This window comes from Magnusiomyces paraingens (assembly GCF_902498895.1).
Source record: "Magnusiomyces paraingens strain CBS 517.90 genome assembly, contig: contig2, whole genome shotgun sequence".
Lineage (NCBI taxonomy): Eukaryota > Fungi > Ascomycota > Dipodascomycetes > Dipodascales > Dipodascaceae > Magnusiomyces > Magnusiomyces paraingens.
In genome coordinates, this window is record NW_022474068.1 from 3,935,745 (window position 1) to 3,954,458 (window position 18,714).

An 18,714-nucleotide genomic window follows, 5' to 3' on the forward strand; every position below is an offset into this window, starting at 1 on the left:
AGAGAAGGTTATGGCTGACTGACTGGAGTTGTAGGAAAAGCTGAATGAAGGGATCGAGTATATTAATAGGACTCTAGAAGTGAGTGAATCTGAGAGAAGCCCATAGGAGGGGTTGATTATTAACAAAGTATTGTAGAAAATAGGTAAAGACAATGTTGAGATTGAAACCACAACACAGGCCTGGGAGAACTACATGAAGAGCGTCAAAATTCATCTTGAAAACAATGGCCAAATGCAACCGCCATTAAATCCTGAAGATTAACAAATTATAATAATAAATAAAAAAAACCAAGTGTAACTAATTTTATTTCAAATTTAATAATTTACAAGTACAAAAAAAAAAAAAAACGACAAATAACCAAACTTTTTTTTTTTTTTCATCTAATTACCAAGCTTTTTTTGCTTGAAAACGTCACGACGAGTGCGCACAGCAGCTGCCAGCTCCTCAAGCACACTGACAGTACTATCCCAGCCAATACACGAATCTGTGATGGAAACACCGTACTTGAGGGCGTCCTTACCGCCGTCCTTAACATCGGGAACCTTTTGGCTACCCTCTGCAATGTGGGACTCAATCATGACGCCACACAGGGCCGAGCTGCCAGCAGCCAGTTGGCGGGCCACCTCAGCGGCAACAATGGGCTGGTTCTTGTAGTTTTTGCTTGAGTTGCCATGGGAACAGTCAACCATGACACGAGGGTAGGCGCGGCCAGTTTGCTCATTGTCTTTGACAATACCAGCAGCACGCAGCTTTGATTCGGCAGCAGCTACCGACTCGGCATCGTAGTTAGTACCAGTCTTTCCGCCGCGCAGAATAATGAAGCAGTCCTCGTTACCGTTGGTGCCCACAATAGCGAGACCACCGGGCTTTGTTGTGGAGAGGAAATGGTGGGGGTGGTTTGCGGCTCTGACAGCGTCAATAGCGACATCGAGACCACCGTCGGTGCCGTTCTTGAAACCGACGGGGAAAGAAAGACCTGAGGCAAGTTCACGGTGGAGCTGAGACTCAGTGGTACGGGCACCAATGGCGCCAAGAGAAAAGAGATCAGAAATGAACTGGGGGGAAATAGTATCGAGCATTTCACCAGCAATGGCGATTTTCTCAGTTATGGTAGAAAGAAGTTCGCGGGTGATGCGCAGACCCTTGTTGATGTTGAAAGTACCATCGATATCGGGGTCGTTGATGAGACCCTTCCAGCCGACTGTGGTGCGTGGCTTTTCCATATAAGCGCGCATAATGATGAGCAGATCGTCCTTGAGAGACTCGTTAAGCTTGGCCAGGCGATCGGCATAGTCGAGGGCAGCCTTGGGGTCGTGGATGGAGCAGGGACCGACAACGACAATCAGACGGTCATCACGTCCCTCGAGAACAGCAGTAGCAGCTGTGCGGGCGCCGAGAATGTGTTTAGAGGATGATTCAGAGAGGGGGTACATTGACTGAAGCAAATCAGGAGCAATGAGGGGATCGTAGCCGCGGATGCGGTGATCTTCGAGCGACGAGCGGTCACCGAGGTTTTGGTTTTTAAGGTACATTTCGTGGGTAGGTCCCTGAGGAAAGATTTGTTAGAGAAAAGAAAATATGGCTTAAGAAAGACAAAAAAAAAAATTGGAAAAAAAATTGGAAAAAAAAGGTTGTTTATATAGAAAAAAAACAAACAAGAAAAAACCTGGTGATTTGAAAAGTTTGGAAAGTTTAAGGAGGAGTATTTTTTTTTCTTTCTGTGAGGGTATTTATGTCCTTGTGTGCTATAGTGGAGGGCTTCTATTGGAAATTCCAGATTTTTCCGGATTTGCATAGAAGGGAGAAAATTTTTTTCTTTTTTTTTTTTTTTTTATTTCTTTGTAAAAGGACTGGCAGGGACGGACGGATATGGGCGGGTTTGTTTGGAAGTCATTTGAGAGGATAAGCGGGGTATTTAGAAGGCAGCAAAAGTTTAAGCAAAGGCTTATTTATATATATAAGTGGTAAGAATGAAAGAAGCAATCAAATGCAAGTGATTATTAAAGAATGGAGAAATGAAATCTTCTCAATTAGATGGACTTCTTTGGGTATCAAAATAAATTGGATTTTTAAAAATGGATTTGAAAAGATTTTTAAATTATTATGTCTGATGAATAAAGAACATTAAGACTTACAGGCATTTTGAAAGACAAATTTTTTTGGAATTTGTGTAAATAAAAAAATTAATTAAAGAATTAGAAAATATGAAAGAAAAAATGAAAAAGAAGAATAAAAAAAAAAAAAAAAAGAGGAATCAACTGGATATTTAAATTAAAAAAAAAAAAACAACTGAAATTTGAAAAATTTTCCAATGGGATCTTTGATTGAGTCATTCAAAAAAAAAAAAAAAAAAAACGTCGGTCGAAATTTGACTGACAAAAGTTTTTTTTTCTCCAACGGACAGACCGGTCCGAGTTGATTATAGCCGCACGTGGGTTTTAAAGGTTATAAAGTACAAGGCCTAAGTTTTATATAATATTGAATAAGTTACAAATTTTAAAGCATAAGTTACAAACACGTGTGCCCACATAAATGGCGCAGATCCGGTACGAACCCTTTTGAATAAATTAAAACATTCAAAGTAAAAAAAAACCTCCTGGCATTCTTTCATTTAATTTAAATCGTACCAGATAAACAAAAAAGATTAAGGACCCCTTTTTTTTTTCTTTTTTTTCTATACCTTAATTTACATCTTAAACACCCTTTGCATCCCCCTCCATTCTTCCAAAATGCCTCCAAGACGCTCCAAGAGTCTTAAATGGCTTGCGGTCCCTGCAGTCTTCATCCTCGTCACCTTTTACTTTATCCAATTCTCGGTTCGCCTAGACGGCCAGGAACGCACATCTATTAAAACAAGACCCAACTCTGGTGAAGATTATGACCAAAACGAAGACTCAATCTTTGAAAACATCCGCAAAAATATTCAAGACAAACAACCATACAGACCCCCAGGAGAAGTTGCTACTGTCACCGTCACCATCAAGGAAACAGTTACATTTGCACCTGCTTCCTCCCCAGACTCTCCTATCGACAAAACTGCAAACAGAGTCAACCCTAACTACAGATGCGACCCATATGCCCGTCCAGGTTACTATAACTATGGACTCAAAAAATCTGGTGTCAGAGATGAATCCCTGGATCTCGCAAAGGAAATCCTTGACTTATCCTATGTCTCCTTGGATCCAGAATGCCCAATTACCTCTCCATCCACTAGCTCGCGCATCCGAGAAAGTGATCCTTCAATTGTCGGTCTCTCTAACAAAACAGTTGTTCTTTTTGGTGATCAATTTGACCGAGACTTTGTTTCTTACTTTTGCTCAGAGTTCCGTGGTCATTTAATAGTTTCTGCCAGCGAAGATACCCATCTCAAAACACTTACTGAAACTGAAATCTCTGAAAGAAAAGCCCCAGATACCCTTCCTCGCAGATGCTATCTTCCTCAATATGATTTTTCTCTTTCTTCTTACTTTTTTTATGCAGTCTCTAGCAGCGAAACTAGTCCCACCGAAGAATCTGCGCTTTGGAACGAAGGCGGATCTCAGGCTGCTCAAAAGGTTTTTAAAATGGATATCCAGGCTCCTTACAATTGGCAAAAGCGCTTTGAAAATGCTTTGGCTGCAATTGAATCCCTCCACCGTACTTCCCAGGAACCTGACGTACTGATCGTCAACTTTGGTCTCTGGGATCTTCTTCGTTTCGAGCAGCTCACTCTGCGCACAAAAATCTTAGACGAAGCCCAACCTCGTCGTCGTAAGACTCTTACCAAGTCCCAACTAGAAACTTATACCGCCCGTCTTGACAACTTTCTGCAAACCCTGCGTGAAAAGTTCCCTCATTCTCGCATCATTTACCGTCAAACACACTATCCTCAACCCACAGTTTCTACAGCGACCAGCGAGTCTAAAGACCCCAAACAGAGTCACCGCAGCAATGTATTTGCACCCTTTAAGATCCACCAAATTTCCCAGATTGCTCGCTCTCTTGCTTCCAAATGGGAAATCGAGTACTGGAACATTGGGTTTCTCACTCGAGATATTCCCAAATCAGACATTCTTCATGCCGATGGAGGTAAGATATATCTTGATTTCTACCTAGTCCCTTTAACTAACAATTATAGTCTATCCGAATCAACCTGCCTCGCTTGCTCTATGGGGAGAGGGACTCCTGGAGTACACAGTCCGCACCCCCAAGCTGTAATTGTAATATAGATCACGTGACAACTATTTTTTCACTTTTTTTTTTTTTTTTTTTTCAAGGCTTGTTACAGTCACACTTGCTCACTCATTATGTAAAAAAAAAAATCTTTAAAATCACCACCACCCTTTATTTGATTCATTCATTTCCCTACTAATCCATCAATCAAAAATAATGGCCACTACGCTTCCTGCCCAGGTCCGCAAGGCTGCCCCCTCGATTGACTCGGTAGTTTCGGACTATGCTTCTGGCTATGTCCGCTACATTTGCAGCAATCTCTCGGATCCCTTTTCTGCAACAACCATTACAATCCCTAAAGAAGTCGACTTTGTAGCCAACATTCTCCAAAGTGCCGGAGCAGAGTCTACGGCAGTTTCTCGTCTACGCGAGTCTTTGGCCTCCGAGTTTTCTAAGCTATACTCTCAAACTATGGCTTCGTCTAGCGGTGCCGTCGACATGCATAACCGCAAAATTGATCAGAAAACATTGCTCACTGCCCAGCGCCAAAATGCAGCCGCGCTCAACCAAGCTACTTATAACAGCAGCATTGGTGCCGTTGCTGCAACTGATCTTGAGCACGTTGGTTCTCGTGCCATCAATACCCGTGTCGATAAGAAGAAGCTTGAAAAGGCCGAGCGCAAGATTGCCCAGAAACTTGCAAAGAAAATGCACCGCACCGTCGAGTACGAGGCCTCACGTCTCATCAAGGAGGATACCAAAGAAGACTACGACAAGTTTTTCCTTACTGTCAACCCTATCGACTTTACTGGTAACTCTGGTAAGACTAAAGATATTAAAATTGAAAACTTTGATCTCTTTGTCGGCAATACCGCTCAGCGTGTTCTTTCTGATACAACTTTGACTTTGTCTTATGGCCACCGTTATGGTCTCATTGGTCAAAACGGTATTGGTAAGTCCACTCTTTTGCGTGCCCTTTCTCGCCGTGAGCTTGCCGTCCCCAAGCATATTACCATTCTCCACGTTGAACAGGAAATCCGCGGTGATGACACCTTGGCTCTCCAGAGTGTATTGGATGCCGATGTTTGGCGTAAATCGCTGCTCCAAGACCAAGCTAAACTTAATGAGAAAATTGCTGATGTCGATGAGCGCTATAAACAAACTGTTGCCGAACTTGGCTCTGACAACTCAGCCGAACACTCTGAGTTGCGTGAACTTGACGATGAGCGTAGTGACCTCGAAAACAGCATGACGGAAATTGTCAACAAACTTACAGAAATTGAAGCCGACAAGGCTGAAAGTCGTGCCGCTTCCATTCTTTTTGGTCTAGGCTTTTCTCGAGAAGCCCAGCTCCAGCCCACAAACTCTTTCTCTGGTGGTTGGCGTATGCGTCTTGCTCTGGCGCGTGCTCTTTTCTTCAAGCCCGACTTGCTGTTGCTCGACGAACCGTCAAATATGTTGGACGTGCCGTCCATCACTTTCTTGTCCAACTACCTTTCAACATACCCCTCTACAGTCCTTGTTGTGTCCCACGACAGAGCCTTCCTTAACGAAGTCGCAACTGACATCATCTACCAACACAATGAGCGTCTCGATTATTACCGTGGTGCCAACTTTGATACCTTCTACGCTACTAAGGAAGAACGTCGCAAAAATGCTCTCCGCGAGTACGAAAACCAAATGGCTTATCGCAAGCATCTGCAACTATTCATTGATAAGTTCCGCTACAATGCTGCCAAGTCGTCTGAAGCCCAGTCTCGTATCAAGAAGCTTGAAAAGCTTCCTGTACTGGAACCTCCAGAGGAAGAACAAACTATCACGTTCCGGTTTGCCGACCCAGAAAAACTCTCACCCCCCATTCTTCAGCTCAAGGACGTTACCTTTGGCTACAACCCGGAAAAACCAATCATCCGCGATGTCGACCTCGACGTCGACATGGATTCGCGTATTGCCCTTGTCGGTGCAAACGGTGCCGGTAAAACTACGCTTCTCAAGCTGCTCATGGAGCAAGCCAGACCTACAAAGGGTGAGGCCCATCGCAACGGCCGTCTGCGTATCGGTTACTTTGCACAGCACCACGTCGATGGCATGGATCTTTCCATGTCGGCCGTACAATGGATGGCCCATGAGTTCCCCGGTAAGAGCGATGAGGAGTACCGTCGCCATTTGGGCTCGTTTGGTATCACAGGTCCGCTCGGTTTGCAGAAAATGCAACTACTTTCCGGTGGTCAAAAGTCCCGTGTGGCCTTTGCATGTCTGTCAATGAAAAACCCTCACATTTTGGTTCTCGACGAACCGTCGAATCATTTGGATATTGCTGGTTTGGATGCCCTTGCCGAGGCTCTTCAGAAGTTTAAGGGTGGTGTGCTCATGGTTTCGCACGATGTGTCCATGATTAATGCCGTTGCTCGCAACATCTGGGTCTGTGAAGACGGTACTGTTAAGAAGTTCCCCGGTACTATATATGACTACAAGAAGTATATTCTCAGCGCTGCGGACAGTTCTGGTGTAGTCAAGCGCCATTGATGAAAGTTTTTTGTTATTGTGTGTACATTGTTTATAAAAATAAAATAAAATAAATCTAAACAGGAAATAAATTTGTTTGTGTAGCCTTCCCTCTAAGATCTTCCACCATTACCCAAACACCTCCCTTTCAAAATGACAAATTCAGACCCGACACCGGGTCTTGCAACAACATACTACCTTTCGTCCACCTTTTCTCACCATTGTCCTCGAGGACCTAGAGCAAGTAGACCTGTAGTGTCACCTTCAGGTGCTCATGCAGTGTACCTACTTGGCCCGCGACTTATTGTACGTGCACTGGCTTCCCGGTCGCCATCTTCATCCACCGTGTCGTATCTAGCAGCACGCCGTGTCATTGATCTAAGTCCGGCACTTAATGGACGTCAAGCATCTGCTGTGCAAATGGCCTGGGATTCATCATACTTTCATCTGCCTTTTGAGAGCATCAAAGATAATACCGATTACCAACAAGAAAAAGTAATAATCGAAGACAGACTGGCTGTGGCAATAGGGCTTACCGTTTACATGTTTCTCTTCGAGTCGCCAACAAAAGATCCAGCTCAAGAATCTATCCGCGTGCTCCCGGACGGTGCTGACAGTATTCTTCAGTTTCCTGCATCACTCGTTCTCCCGTCGTCAGCAACTCCGCGTTCACGCGCACCCCACAAAACACACTCGGGTCGTAACTCACCCTCGTCACGGGCCCAACCGCTTGAAGCTCTCCCAGCACTCGGTGTATGTGGCATTCAATGGCTTCAGGGGTACTCAATGTCACTTTCTGGAACCGTGGAACCCACGGTGCGTCTGTGGGTGCTTGTTGGCGACCACGCAGCGGGTCCCGTTGCTGCTGCACTGTGCTCGACTAACCAGATTCTGCAATATTTTCGGAACCCCAAATCGAATCATCGGGTCCATGTGATAGGCCACGATGAAAATTCTTCACATTATTATCCAGGAGTTAATTCACCTAGCTCGTTGTTTGCGGTTGTAACGCGTGAAGGACCTAATGATACCGTTGTGCTATTTGATCTTGATGGAACAGTCTGCCCACAAAGTCTTACTCTCGGGCACTTGGACTCTCGACATGTTGAAATTTCTCCGTCAGGGCTATGGGTTGCATCAAGTGAAATACCTGCGGCAGGGTACTCTGTATCTTTACACGCGACGCTGGGTAGCTCTGAACCTTTACACACGTACTGTGGGCCGTACGTAAACAGGTCTCACGGGCTTGACGTTTATGGTGTCGGGGTTTTATGCTGGACCATCATTGATTCTCGAGAATATCTTTTGGTTGGCGATGCGGCCGGGCGAGTCACTGTTTTGGATGCAGAGCTTCTTATGCGACCTGTCATTGTGCTTCTCGCACATAGTACAAATACCCTTTTCGATGACAGCGACGAAGATACCCATACAGTGTGGCAGGAAACACTGGATAAAAATACCGGACTTATACGGTACGCTGCTGGTTTTGGCTTGCACCCGAGTAATGCGCCAACAACTAGCAATGCCATTTTGCACATGTGTGTATCTCAGCGTTATGTTGCAACAGTCGTGCGTAGTTGTCCCCAAAATGTGTATTTGTGGGAGCTTCTGCTTGACAAATCTACAGAACCTGCTCAGCAACAGAAACAACGGACCCGGCTGATAAGTGTTTTTAGTCACACGTCGCATATCACACGTATCCAATTTCGCAACATGACTACAACAACAGGCTCTTCTGCTGCAGCAGGTTCTGCACACACACAGCTTCTCATTGTCCCAATGGACGGACACATTGTAGGGCTCTGGGATAGCACGTCGACAACTCCACCGGATATCCTTCAGTTCGTAGATTTAATGCACGAGGAACAAGATGCGCCAGTTTCTTCTCGCAAAAATTTTGGCGCTACCTGGGCTAATTCTCAATGTCCTGATGAGTTTGGTGTAGTTGCATGGAACTCGCGCGCGTTTACGCTTTTCCACAAAACATTGGTTGCACCCGATTTTGATGCCCAAAGGCCACAGTCTACAGACTCAGAAATTGAAAGACAGCGCGAGGGAAGCCCATTTATTACAAATAACGAAGATGCGCATGCCCGCAAGCTTGAGGCTGAAGTCAAAGAACGAGAATGGGGATTAGCGGCACATATTGCCCATGCTGGGGCTGATGATCCTGAGGATGTTTTGACAGATGATACCTTTGTTTTTGTCAATTCGCGTCGGCGCAACAAGTCTCCAATTCGAACTAATACCGACGCACAGAATTAGATTCATAACGGCTATTTCCTTCTATTTATTTCTAAAAATACGGTATTATACAAATGGTTTGGGATTTTTTTTTTTTTTTTTTTTTTTTTTTTTTTTTGATTCCCCTAAGTATTTTTTTCATCACTTTTTGCGCCGTTGCGATCCAGACCCAGATCCACCACTGGAGCCAGAACCAGAGCCAGAACCTTTTGCAGAAGAGCTTCCAGAGCTTCCACTACTAGCAGATGATCCACGCCCTCCGCGCAAGTTCTTATTTGGGGACCCTGACTTGCTTCCTCCCTCAGTTTTTTCACCACCGGCAGATTGTGTTTTGTTAATACCGATACTCTTAGTTGACCAGTTGCGTTCTGTTTGCTGCTGTTTTTCTGCTGATCCAATCTCCGTCTCAGTGCCCAATTGCTCAACTAATACACGAAGAGCTTCGTTTTCCTTGCGAAGCAAATCGTTTTCCTTTTTGCGCATTTGCAACTCCACCTCCTTGAGGGCATATCGTCCTTGACATATAAGTTTCTAAAAAAAATCAGTTAATGCAATCCTTAAAAATTTTTATCCCAATACATACAGCAAGCATTTCATTTTCGCGCTCTAAAGTTCCAATGCGAACCACTATACGATGTGCAAATTCTGTCGGGTCTAAAGTTTTGGTTCCATCATTAAGAAGGGCTGGTGGGGGAATACCTGCAGTTCCAAGCGCGACCATGGCAGTATCCACGCACAATTGTAGCCTCGCCTTTTCCGTAGTTAAAGAATCAACCTCTGCTGCCAACCGGCGTACTTCTAACTCGGCAACATATGCCCCAGTATTACCATTCTCGTTATTATTTTCATTTTCCTCTGTGTCTTCAGAATTGGCCGGAGAGGGCAGGCCATTATCCAGAACGGTAGGTCCACCCGTGATGAACAATGATGCCGGGACAAACGAAGGCGTGATATCGGCAACAGTATTGTATTTAACGGAAGACTGTTCGGTAATGCGTTTTTGACTTAAAAGCTCACCAAGTCGTTTCACCTCGGCCTGTAATAATTCAATTTCGCGAGTTTTGCGAATGAGTTGTGCACCCGCTGCAGCTGCAGCAGAGGCCACAGAAGGTTCTTCGTTATAATCCTCTTCAGGAATCGTCATAGTAGACGAAGAGGTGGCTGGAGCCCCAGCAAACGATGAAGAGGAGATGGAGCTCGATGTCGACATTGACCCGCCGGAGGATGCACGACCGGGCGCCGAAGTGGTTGGACGATGAAGGTATGCATGAGGCGGGGAATCCTGCATGTAATACTGTTTTTGTTGTTGCGTTTGTTGTTGAAACTTGGGTAAGAGATTATTCTGTTGGGTATTTGCATAAGAATTCCACGTTGGAGCTTGAGTTCCTCCCGAGTAATACTTGAGGTTCCCCGTGCCGGTGTTATCAAATTGGTATGAGGACTGTGTAGCGGTAGCGGCACTGACAGTGGTTGCGGGGTACGAAAAAGAGCGGTAGGAGGTCGGAGAAGCTGCTGCAGCAGCAGGCTGGTCACTGTAGATCATTGATGTCGGAGTGTTTGTAAGATTGACGTTGCGGCTTGTTCCAAAGACGGAATTGATATGCGAGGGTGATGCTTGACTCTGCAGGGTAGGCAATGAAATAGGCGACTGCAGTAGGGTTTGCCCAGTATTTTGTTGTTGAAACCCAGCCTGGTACTGAAACCCAGATTGCAATGCCAACGAATTTGTAGAATTGTTAAAGTAAGCAGAAGATGATGATGGTCCAGAAAGAGATCCTGAGCGAGACCCAGAAGGTGTCAAAATAGATGGAGAGGTCGATGATGACGAGCTAGCAGACACTGATGCGGAGGGAGAAACAACACTAGTGCTACCTTGAGAAAACGTTGGCTTAAAAGAAAAAGATGTCTGCCCTGCAGTATTTGGTGCTGAGTAGGAAAACACGGAATTGAGTGAAGGCAGAGATGTCAACGAAGTGGTGGATCCAATTGGAGCTGTAGGAGAGCGTGCAGATGTCAGCGAGGTTGTTGACGAGTATCCAAAGGGCCCCCCAGAACCTGGAACGGTTCCTGCGCCAGAAGATGGGGTTGTGGGAACGGCTGCTGTAGCAGAACCTGTGGTAGGGAGGCCAGCCGCAGATCCATTTTGGTGGGATTGCACAGAAATTTGACTAAAGGCATTGGCCCGCAAACTTGGGGGATCGATCAACGACGCCGAAGAAGTAGAAGAGGATGAAAGGCCAATTGGAGTCCCAATGGGAGTTGGGGTTCCAATAGGCGATGACAATGCACTTTGATGGCCAGCTTGTGGGGTTCTAGGGGCGACTAGGGATCCCGTAAATGAAGGTGTCTAGCATATGTTAGTTTGTATGCACGTCAAGTTAGAGAAAACCGTTAAGAGCCAAAACATACATAGTTGGCAAGTCTGTCCATTAATAAAGCTCAATTGAAGTAATTATAATGAATATATTCTTTTTATTTTTATATGTGAAAGTTATGAAAAAAAAAAGAGGGAAAAGAAAAAAAAAGAGGAATTGGCTAACTATTTATACTTTTTGTTTTAGAGCGGTCAGAGGTGTAAGATGACTTGTTTGACAATATGTTAAAAATCTCATCACAAACACCAGTCATTATTTTTTTTTTTTTTTCAAAACTCACCACGTCTTAACAAAAGCTCGAAACCTTGTCAATTAGCACGTTCAAACACATAAACATAGGCAAACTTCTTCATTTCCTCTGCATCTGCTGCTGTTGCAAGAACCTTTTCGTCATTGAACAAAACCCATTGTTCAGTGGTGGCACCGGTTGCGGGATCAGGTACAGGCTTACGCACAAATGCAACATAGTGTCCAGCATGCACACTCTTGCCCTTATGGCAAACCACTGCGCGCAAAACATACTTAGCAGGAAGATCGCCAGAACCAACATTTTCGTCGACAGCGGGTTCTTCAACCTCTGAAGCTTGCTCAGCAACAGACTCACCAGGGTCATCAGGGTTAGAAAAGAGCCACTCCACGGCAGCTTCATTATTGCCAGCACTCACACGAAGAGCCTTACGAGCAGCATTGGGTGTAAACCCCATGGCCGTAAGCTGCTCGACTTGTTCCTCGTCAACAGCGGGTTTAGATCCGGTTAGTGATAACGGGACGTCAATATCTGCATCGTCCATATGCTCAAGAATCCAATTGACAGAGGCTTCGAGATCATTCTTGGTATGGTAAAGAGCCTTTTCAGCACGCACTATGGGGTAGCCCATAGACGTAAGAAATTCAATTCCTTCAGGATCTGCAGTAAATGCAGGCTCCTTAGCGTTGTCCTCTTCGGTTTCAACATCTTCGCCTTCAGGATGTTCGGGAGCTTTATATTTGTCAAGAGAAATTTCGTCACCAGGAACAGATACAGCAATATCGAGCTTAGTAGGAACCCAATTGATAATTTCAAATCGCTGAGCATTGAGCACAAGCACCTCAGGGAAAGTTGCAAAACTAGTCTTCTTGGTAGAAGTTTTGCCCTGACATGTCTTGCACTGATATTCCACATGTTCAGTCCGGGTCAGATTGTCAAACAGCTCTTGCACAATCACAGGTTCAAACTCTTCGTCGCTGACTCGGCGTACGGGGACATGAAGCGAAAGAGCTTCTTGGATCGTAGTATTATAGCGAACTTTGTGACACGAAGTGCACTCTAGACGTTGTTCTGCCTTAAACTGGAAAGCCTTTGTGGGATCCTCCTCCTGCTTTATTTTTTGAATTTTACCCACAAGATATGTCCAAAATTCAAAGGCATCTTGTTGACGCATTGAAGAAAACTCAGAGTTTCCTTCACCAACAAGCCGCTTAAACATGGCCGGCGCAAGGCCATGTTGAGTGGGCTTATCGTCACTCAATGCTGGGTCGGGAACCGAATATCGTCCAGACAATAATCCATCCGCTAGCTTAATTAGTTGTATTTCAAGATTGTGTTCAGGTGCGTCCACAATCTTCTGCATAGTGCCGGGGTGATAGTATGCATTGGCAAAACGTGGAAGTGCAAACAGACATTGAACAACAGATGACAAATAGCAACTGTTGCCGAGGTTCTTAAGACCAGTAAGCCCAGGTCCAAATACTGGGACAAGTTCTTCGCCCGTCTCAGATTGCAGACCAAAGTCCCATTTGACATTTTGCTCGAGTTGGAGTTCTGTCAAACTCTTTTCGGTTTTTTCGGTGTCAGCAAGGCGGATGCCAAAATGGGCCAGATGAGCAGCCAAGTGATGATCCTTGACTTCATCATCGCATGAATAACAATAAACATCTGCAGATCCATCGGGTGTAATACTGCCGAGCTTGACAGCAACAGGATGGCCCGAGGAGGCTGTATGAACAAGACCGTGGCCGTTACCCGGAGCGCCACCGACTTGGTTGCGACCACAGTTAAGTGCGCCGCAAGTCAAGCACAGCCAAAGATTTTCTGTAAGGTCGCACTGCGAGCAATGTTTTGTATCTATGGCCACAGTCGATGCAGGTCCCTGCTCGAGATCCATTGTATGAGGACATACTGAAACTTCGGGTCGCCACTCAAGCGCATCTTGTTTTTGACTTGCAGAAATAGCATTTAGAACTCCATCCACAACACGCTTAAGATTAGGTATTGAGTTAGGGTCAGTAACTTCTTCCTCCTCGGTCTCATTCAAGTACTTGACAGATGTCATTGTATCGTAGACGTCTTCTTCGCGATCTTCGCGTACAACAAGCTTGGTGATTTTTTTAGGCGACGGTTCGCGCGCACGTTTCTTCAGGACTTTACGAATGTTGAGAAACGCCCGGTGGCCAAAAGCATCGGCGTGAGCTCTGGTATAGTTTGCAGCTGGGCGCGGTGACGAGCCACGAAAACAGGAAAGGCACACATCGAGGCCATCAGAAGAAAATGGAGTATCAAATGAGTATGCACATTCGTCTTTGTAAACGTTGGTGGCAGCAGTAGGTGGAATTAGTGAATTGAATCTATCAGACATGGTAAATGTGTGTAGAGTTGGCAAAAGGGTTGGTTGCTGATTAAAAGTGGCAAAATGGTCTCCCAGAATTTATTTTGGATGGTGAATTTTTTTCATTTTTAAAACAACTATATACAGACGACTTTTATATTACTTTTTTTCTTTTTTCTTCCATTTTTGTAAAAAAACTATTACTAAACTAGTAAATCCAGTCAAGAAGCTGGACATCTGTAGGATCAGGCTTGGTCATTCTGACAATAATATCATCAATCTTTTGGTGGACACCAAGCTTTCCCCGGGTGATGTTGTCAAAGTGTTCGTGGACCTCCTGGGCCGAGACCTTAAACTCACGGTCTGGGTTATCGTTGCCCAGAACGTAGTCCTTAATCTGCTGCTCAGAGGGAAGACCAAAAGTGTGGGGGTACTTGGTGAAGTTGTTTTCAGGGTGGATGAACTCAATGTCTTGGACAACAGAGTCTGGGCGGTTGGAAATGTAGCCATTAACAATGTCAGGAGTAACTTCCTGGAGAGTAGCGGGCTTCCACTCAGGAGTGCGTGCAGGCTTAGAAATGAGTTTGGCAGAAACACCCTCAACAAACTCATGACCGTACATAAAGTTCTCAGCAAGTCTGTACTCAGCATCAAGAGCATCCTTGATACCGAGAGTCTCACCACGGCGAAGAGCAGCAAGGGTAACTTTGACGGCAGTAGGAGAGCGAGAAAGAATAGCCTTGAGAGCAGACTTGGCGATGTCAGAACCGTCAGCCTCGAGAGCAGCGACAATATCTTCAACAGTCTTGTTGGAGAAAGCAGCATCGATAGATTCACGAGCCTTGCCAGAAAGCGAGAAAACGTAGCCCTCAGGAGCGGCGGTCTCAAACTCGAGAAGAACCGAGTTCACAAGAGAGTGAGCATCAATAGGAGCGACAGAGTCAACAAAGACTTCGGCGAGACGGCTTTCAACGTCAGGAAGAAGAGACTCGGGAATATAATGGGTAGCAATTCCAGCAGCGACAGCGTCGTAGCCTTTCAGACGGGCAGAAGTAAGGGCGAGGTAGGTACCAATCTGGCCATCGAGTCTAGAAAGGAAAAAAGAACCACCGACATCAGGGAAAAAGCCAATGTCAGTTTCAGGCATAGCGAATAGTGTCTTTTCAGTAGCGATGCGGAAAGGAGCGTGAACGGAAAGACCAACACCACCACCCATGGTGATACCGTTCATGACAGCGATGTAAGGCTTAGGGTAAGAGGCAATGAGGTGGTTAAGGGTATACTCATCCTTGAAGAAAACAGTGGAGCGAGCAGAACCCTCAGGGCCGTTTTGGGCAATGTCATTGGCAAGAGCAGCGACGTCACCACCGGCGCAGAGAGCCTTGTTGCCGGCACCTTTGAGGATGATGGATTGGGCAGTGTCGGACTTGGTCCACTCAACCATACGGGGGATAATTTTGTCGACCATAGACTGGTTAAGAGAATTGAGCTTGGCTGGTCTATTGAGGGTGATGGTTCTAATTGCGCGGTTGGGCGCAAAGAGCACGTCGTCCGCGTCAGATGGACTGGATGAAGACGCAGAAGAGTTATTGCGGGCAAGAGCCGGGAGCATGTTTGGGTTGATTTTGGCGCGAAGGGTCATTTTTATAGGCCGTAAAGCGGAACGAGCTGAGCGTGAGAGCATGGTGGGATTTGGGGAGGGGAGGTGAGTGGGGGAAGTCCCAGGTATTTATAGGATTTTGGGTGTGTGGTGATGAAGGTTTAAGTGGAGGTTTAAGTGGAGGTTTAGGAGGTGGTGGTAGTGAAGGTGGCTTGCGGAGTCTCTTCTAGTGTAGGCGTAGGCGAAAATTTTGAGCGAATGATCTGGGTTAGGGTTTTTAATGGAGGTGCGGAGAAGTAGAAGTGGGCTTTTATTTTTTGTATATGGCTGGCCAAACATTAACTGTGGTAGGCTGTTAGTACGAAGAGAAGTGCAAGACATCTCAATTGACTTTGAACTCGGAAAGACTTCGGCAAAAACATGAAATTGAGCTTATCATTTGGCATGTAAGCCTCAAGATATGAAAGGGCTTTTTGTTCTTGTGGGCTGGCGGGGTGAAACGGTTTTAAGAACTTGAAAGAGCTTACGGGGGATCTATAGAAGAGCCGAGGAGAGCTCTGTGTGGGGGGTGCAATGTTACATATCTTGTTACATTTTCTGTTATCTGTTACAATAGTTATGACAAGTTATGTTACAAAGTATTGTTACATTTTAATTACAATTTTGGTTACAATTATTATTGCAATTATTATTGCAATTATTATTGCAATTTTTATTACAAATTAATATTTAGTTACATTACAAAACGTAGTACACTTTTGTTAGCCCCTCATTCTTTATTTTTTTTCTGCCCCAAAAAAACTCCTCGGCTGCCTCCCCCGCGGCCGCCACCGTGAGGGGTTTGATGAGGCGCTGCAAGCCGACCAGCACAGCGGCTCAAAGACCCGAGCAAGCAGCCGCCCCTCACAATCATGATTGCCAACACCAACATGCCAACAAACAATTATCAAAACAGCCCGTGCTGAAATATCCTGGTACACCACACTCCGTGCCCCTCCCAGGCTTAAACTGGCACCGGCTGTTAGCCCCTCCTTTAAAACTGCGTTTACTACTGATTGAGTTTTTAACATGGGCACATAACATACAAAACCTTCCCAACAACTCAAAAGAGTCAACCCAAAAAAAAAAAAAAACACTTTGATTACCGTGTATATCATACTAAAAAATCTATATAAACTACACGCTATCCCTCGGTTCTATTATTCTTACTTTCTTTATATCATAACAATCCCTTTAATTAACCTAAATCTTAACCAAATCCTTCAATCCTCCATTCATCTTACCGCCCATCATGTCGGAGAAAATGCCTTACGAGCTCTTCACAAACAAAACTCGAGCTTTTGTTTATGGTCTTCAGCCCCGCGCTTGCCAGGGCATGCTTGACTTTGACTTTATCTGCAAGCGCGAGATCCCCTCTGTTGCTGGTGTTATTTACCCCTTTGGCGGCCAGTTCGTCACCAAGATGTATTGGGGCACCAAAGAAACACTTCTCCCTGTCTACCAGCAGGTTGAGAAGGCAATTGCCAAGCACCCCGATGTTGATGTGGTTGTTAACTTTGCCTCATCTCGTTCCGTGTACTCTTCAACTCTTGAGCTTCTTGAATACCCTCAAATCAAGACCATTGCTATCATTGCCGAGGGTGTCCCTGAGCGTCGCGCTCGTGAGATTCTCTACAAGGCTAAGAAGAAGGGTGTCACCATCATTGGCCCTGCCACTGTCGGTGGTATCAAGCCTGGCTGCTTCAAAATTGGTAACACTGGTGGTATGATGGATAATATTGTTGCCTCCAAGCTCTACCGTCCCGGTTCTGTTGCCTATGTTTCCAAGTCTGGCGGTATGTCCAATGAGCTTAACAATATCATTGCTCATACTACCGACGGTGTTTACGAAGGTATTGCCATTGGTGGTGATCGTTACCCTGGTACTACCTTTATCGACCACATTTTGCGTTACGAAGCCGATCCCAACTGTAAGATTATTGTCTTGCTTGGTGAGGTCGGCGGTGTCGAAGAGTACCGCGTTATTGAAGCTGTCAAGAATGGCATTGTCAAGAAACCTATTGTTGCCTGGGCCATTGGTACCATTGCCTCCAAGCTTAAGACCGAGGTTCAATTCGGTCACGCTGGTTCTATGGCCAACTCTAACCTTGAAACAGCTGTTTCTAAGAATGCTGCCATGAAAGCTGCTGGATTCTACGTCCCTGATACCTTTGAAGACCTCCCAGAAACTTTGGCCCAAGTTTATGATTCCCTTGTTAAGAAGAAGGTCATTGTTCCTGAACCTGAGCCTGAAGTTCCCAAGATTCCCATTGATTACTCTTGGGCCCAAGAACTTGGTCTCATTCGCAAGCCTGCTGCCTTTATCTCTACTATTTCTGATGACCGTGGCCAAGAACTTTTGTACGCTGGTATTCCTATTTCCGAAGTCTTTAAGGAGGATATTGGTATCGGTGGTGTCATGTCTTTGCTGTGGTTCCGCCGACGCCTGCCTCCTTATGCCTCCAAGTTTTTGGAAATGGTTTTAATGCTGACGGCTGATCATGGTCCGGCAGTTTCTGGTGCTATGAATACTATTATTACCACACGTGCTGGAAAAGATCTTATTTCTTCCCTCGTCTCTGGTCTTCTGACAATTGGTGAGCGCTTTGGTGGCGCGCTGGACGGTGCCGCCAACGAGTTTAAGAATGCCTTTGATAAGGGTCTCTCACCACGCCAGTTTGTCGATTCGATGCGCAAGCAAAATAAGCTTATTCCTGGCATTGGCCATAAGGTTAAGTCGCGTAACAACCCTGATTTCCGTGTCGAACTTGTCAAGGAATTTGTCAAGAAGAACTTCCCCGCTACAAACCTTTTGGACTATGCGCTGGCCGTTGAAGAAGTCACTACATCTAAAAAGGACAACCTTATTCTTAACGTCGATGGCTGTGTTGCCGTATCGTTTGTTGACCTTATGCGTTCGTCTGGTGCATTTACACCAGAAGAAGTTGAGGAATACTTGAAGAATGGTGTTCTCAACGGTCTATTTGTGTTGGGCCGTTCTATTGGTCTTATTGCCCATCATCTCGACCAAAAGAGACTCAAGACTGGTCTTTACAGACATCCATGGGACGACATTACCTACCTTGTTGGCCAAGACGCTATGCAGACTACCAAGCGTGTCGAAGTTGACGCTCGTGGTGTCTCCAAGGCTGTCAGCAAGAAGGGTGGTCCTCAAAAGTAATTGCTTTTTTTTTATCTATGTAGTTTTTTTTT

General features: G+C 45.4%; 8 protein-coding genes across 8 annotated transcripts; 4 read left to right on the forward strand and 4 right to left on the reverse strand.

Moving 5' to 3' along the window:
• Window positions 1-381: 381 nt before the first annotated feature.
• SAPINGB_P002983 (uncharacterized protein) lies at window positions 382-2,142 on the reverse strand (the record flags this gene model as incomplete). Its single annotated transcript, XM_031997701.1, has 2 exons — window positions 382-1,548; window positions 2,137-2,142. The coding sequence occupies 2 exons, from the start codon at window positions 2,140-2,142 to the stop codon at window positions 382-384; spliced, it is 1,173 nt and encodes a 390-aa protein (XP_031853592.1).
• Window positions 2,143-2,730: 588 nt separating this feature from the next.
• On the forward strand, window positions 2,731-4,198 carry SAPINGB_P002984 (uncharacterized protein; the record flags this gene model as incomplete). Its single annotated transcript, XM_031997702.1, has 2 exons — window positions 2,731-4,069; window positions 4,119-4,198. The coding sequence occupies 2 exons, from the start codon at window positions 2,731-2,733 to the stop codon at window positions 4,196-4,198; spliced, it is 1,419 nt and encodes a 472-aa protein (XP_031853593.1).
• A 171-nt stretch (window positions 4,199-4,369) lies between these two features.
• Window positions 4,370-6,679, forward strand: SAPINGB_P002985 (uncharacterized protein; the record flags this gene model as incomplete). Its single annotated transcript, XM_031997703.1, has 1 exon — window positions 4,370-6,679. One exon carries the CDS (start codon window positions 4,370-4,372, stop codon window positions 6,677-6,679), a length of 2,310 nt encoding a protein of 769 aa, XP_031853594.1.
• A 132-nt stretch (window positions 6,680-6,811) lies between these two features.
• On the forward strand, window positions 6,812-8,923 carry SAPINGB_P002986 (uncharacterized protein; the record flags this gene model as incomplete). The annotated part of the gene is made up of 1 exon (XM_031997704.1): window positions 6,812-8,923. One exon carries the CDS (start codon window positions 6,812-6,814, stop codon window positions 8,921-8,923), a length of 2,112 nt encoding a protein of 703 aa, XP_031853595.1.
• A 120-nt stretch (window positions 8,924-9,043) lies between these two features.
• SAPINGB_P002987 (uncharacterized protein) lies at window positions 9,044-11,332 on the reverse strand (the record flags this gene model as incomplete). Its single annotated transcript, XM_031997705.1, has 3 exons — window positions 9,044-9,433; window positions 9,486-11,249; window positions 11,312-11,332. The coding sequence occupies 3 exons, from the start codon at window positions 11,330-11,332 to the stop codon at window positions 9,044-9,046; spliced, it is 2,175 nt and encodes a 724-aa protein (XP_031853596.1).
• Window positions 11,333-11,585: 253 nt separating this feature from the next.
• SAPINGB_P002988 (uncharacterized protein) lies at window positions 11,586-13,892 on the reverse strand (the record flags this gene model as incomplete). Its single annotated transcript, XM_031997706.1, has 1 exon — window positions 11,586-13,892. One exon carries the CDS (start codon window positions 13,890-13,892, stop codon window positions 11,586-11,588), a length of 2,307 nt encoding a protein of 768 aa, XP_031853597.1.
• Window positions 13,893-14,070: 178 nt separating this feature from the next.
• On the reverse strand, window positions 14,071-15,546 carry SAPINGB_P002989 (mitochondrial 37S ribosomal protein mS47; the record flags this gene model as incomplete). Its single annotated transcript, XM_031997707.1, has 1 exon — window positions 14,071-15,546. One exon carries the CDS (start codon window positions 15,544-15,546, stop codon window positions 14,071-14,073), a length of 1,476 nt encoding a protein of 491 aa, XP_031853598.1.
• A 1,207-nt stretch (window positions 15,547-16,753) lies between these two features.
• Window positions 16,754-18,682, forward strand: SAPINGB_P002990 (uncharacterized protein; the record flags this gene model as incomplete). The annotated part of the gene is made up of 1 exon (XM_031997708.1): window positions 16,754-18,682. One exon carries the CDS (start codon window positions 16,754-16,756, stop codon window positions 18,680-18,682), a length of 1,929 nt encoding a protein of 642 aa, XP_031853599.1.
• Between the last annotated feature and the right edge of the window lie 32 nt (window positions 18,683-18,714).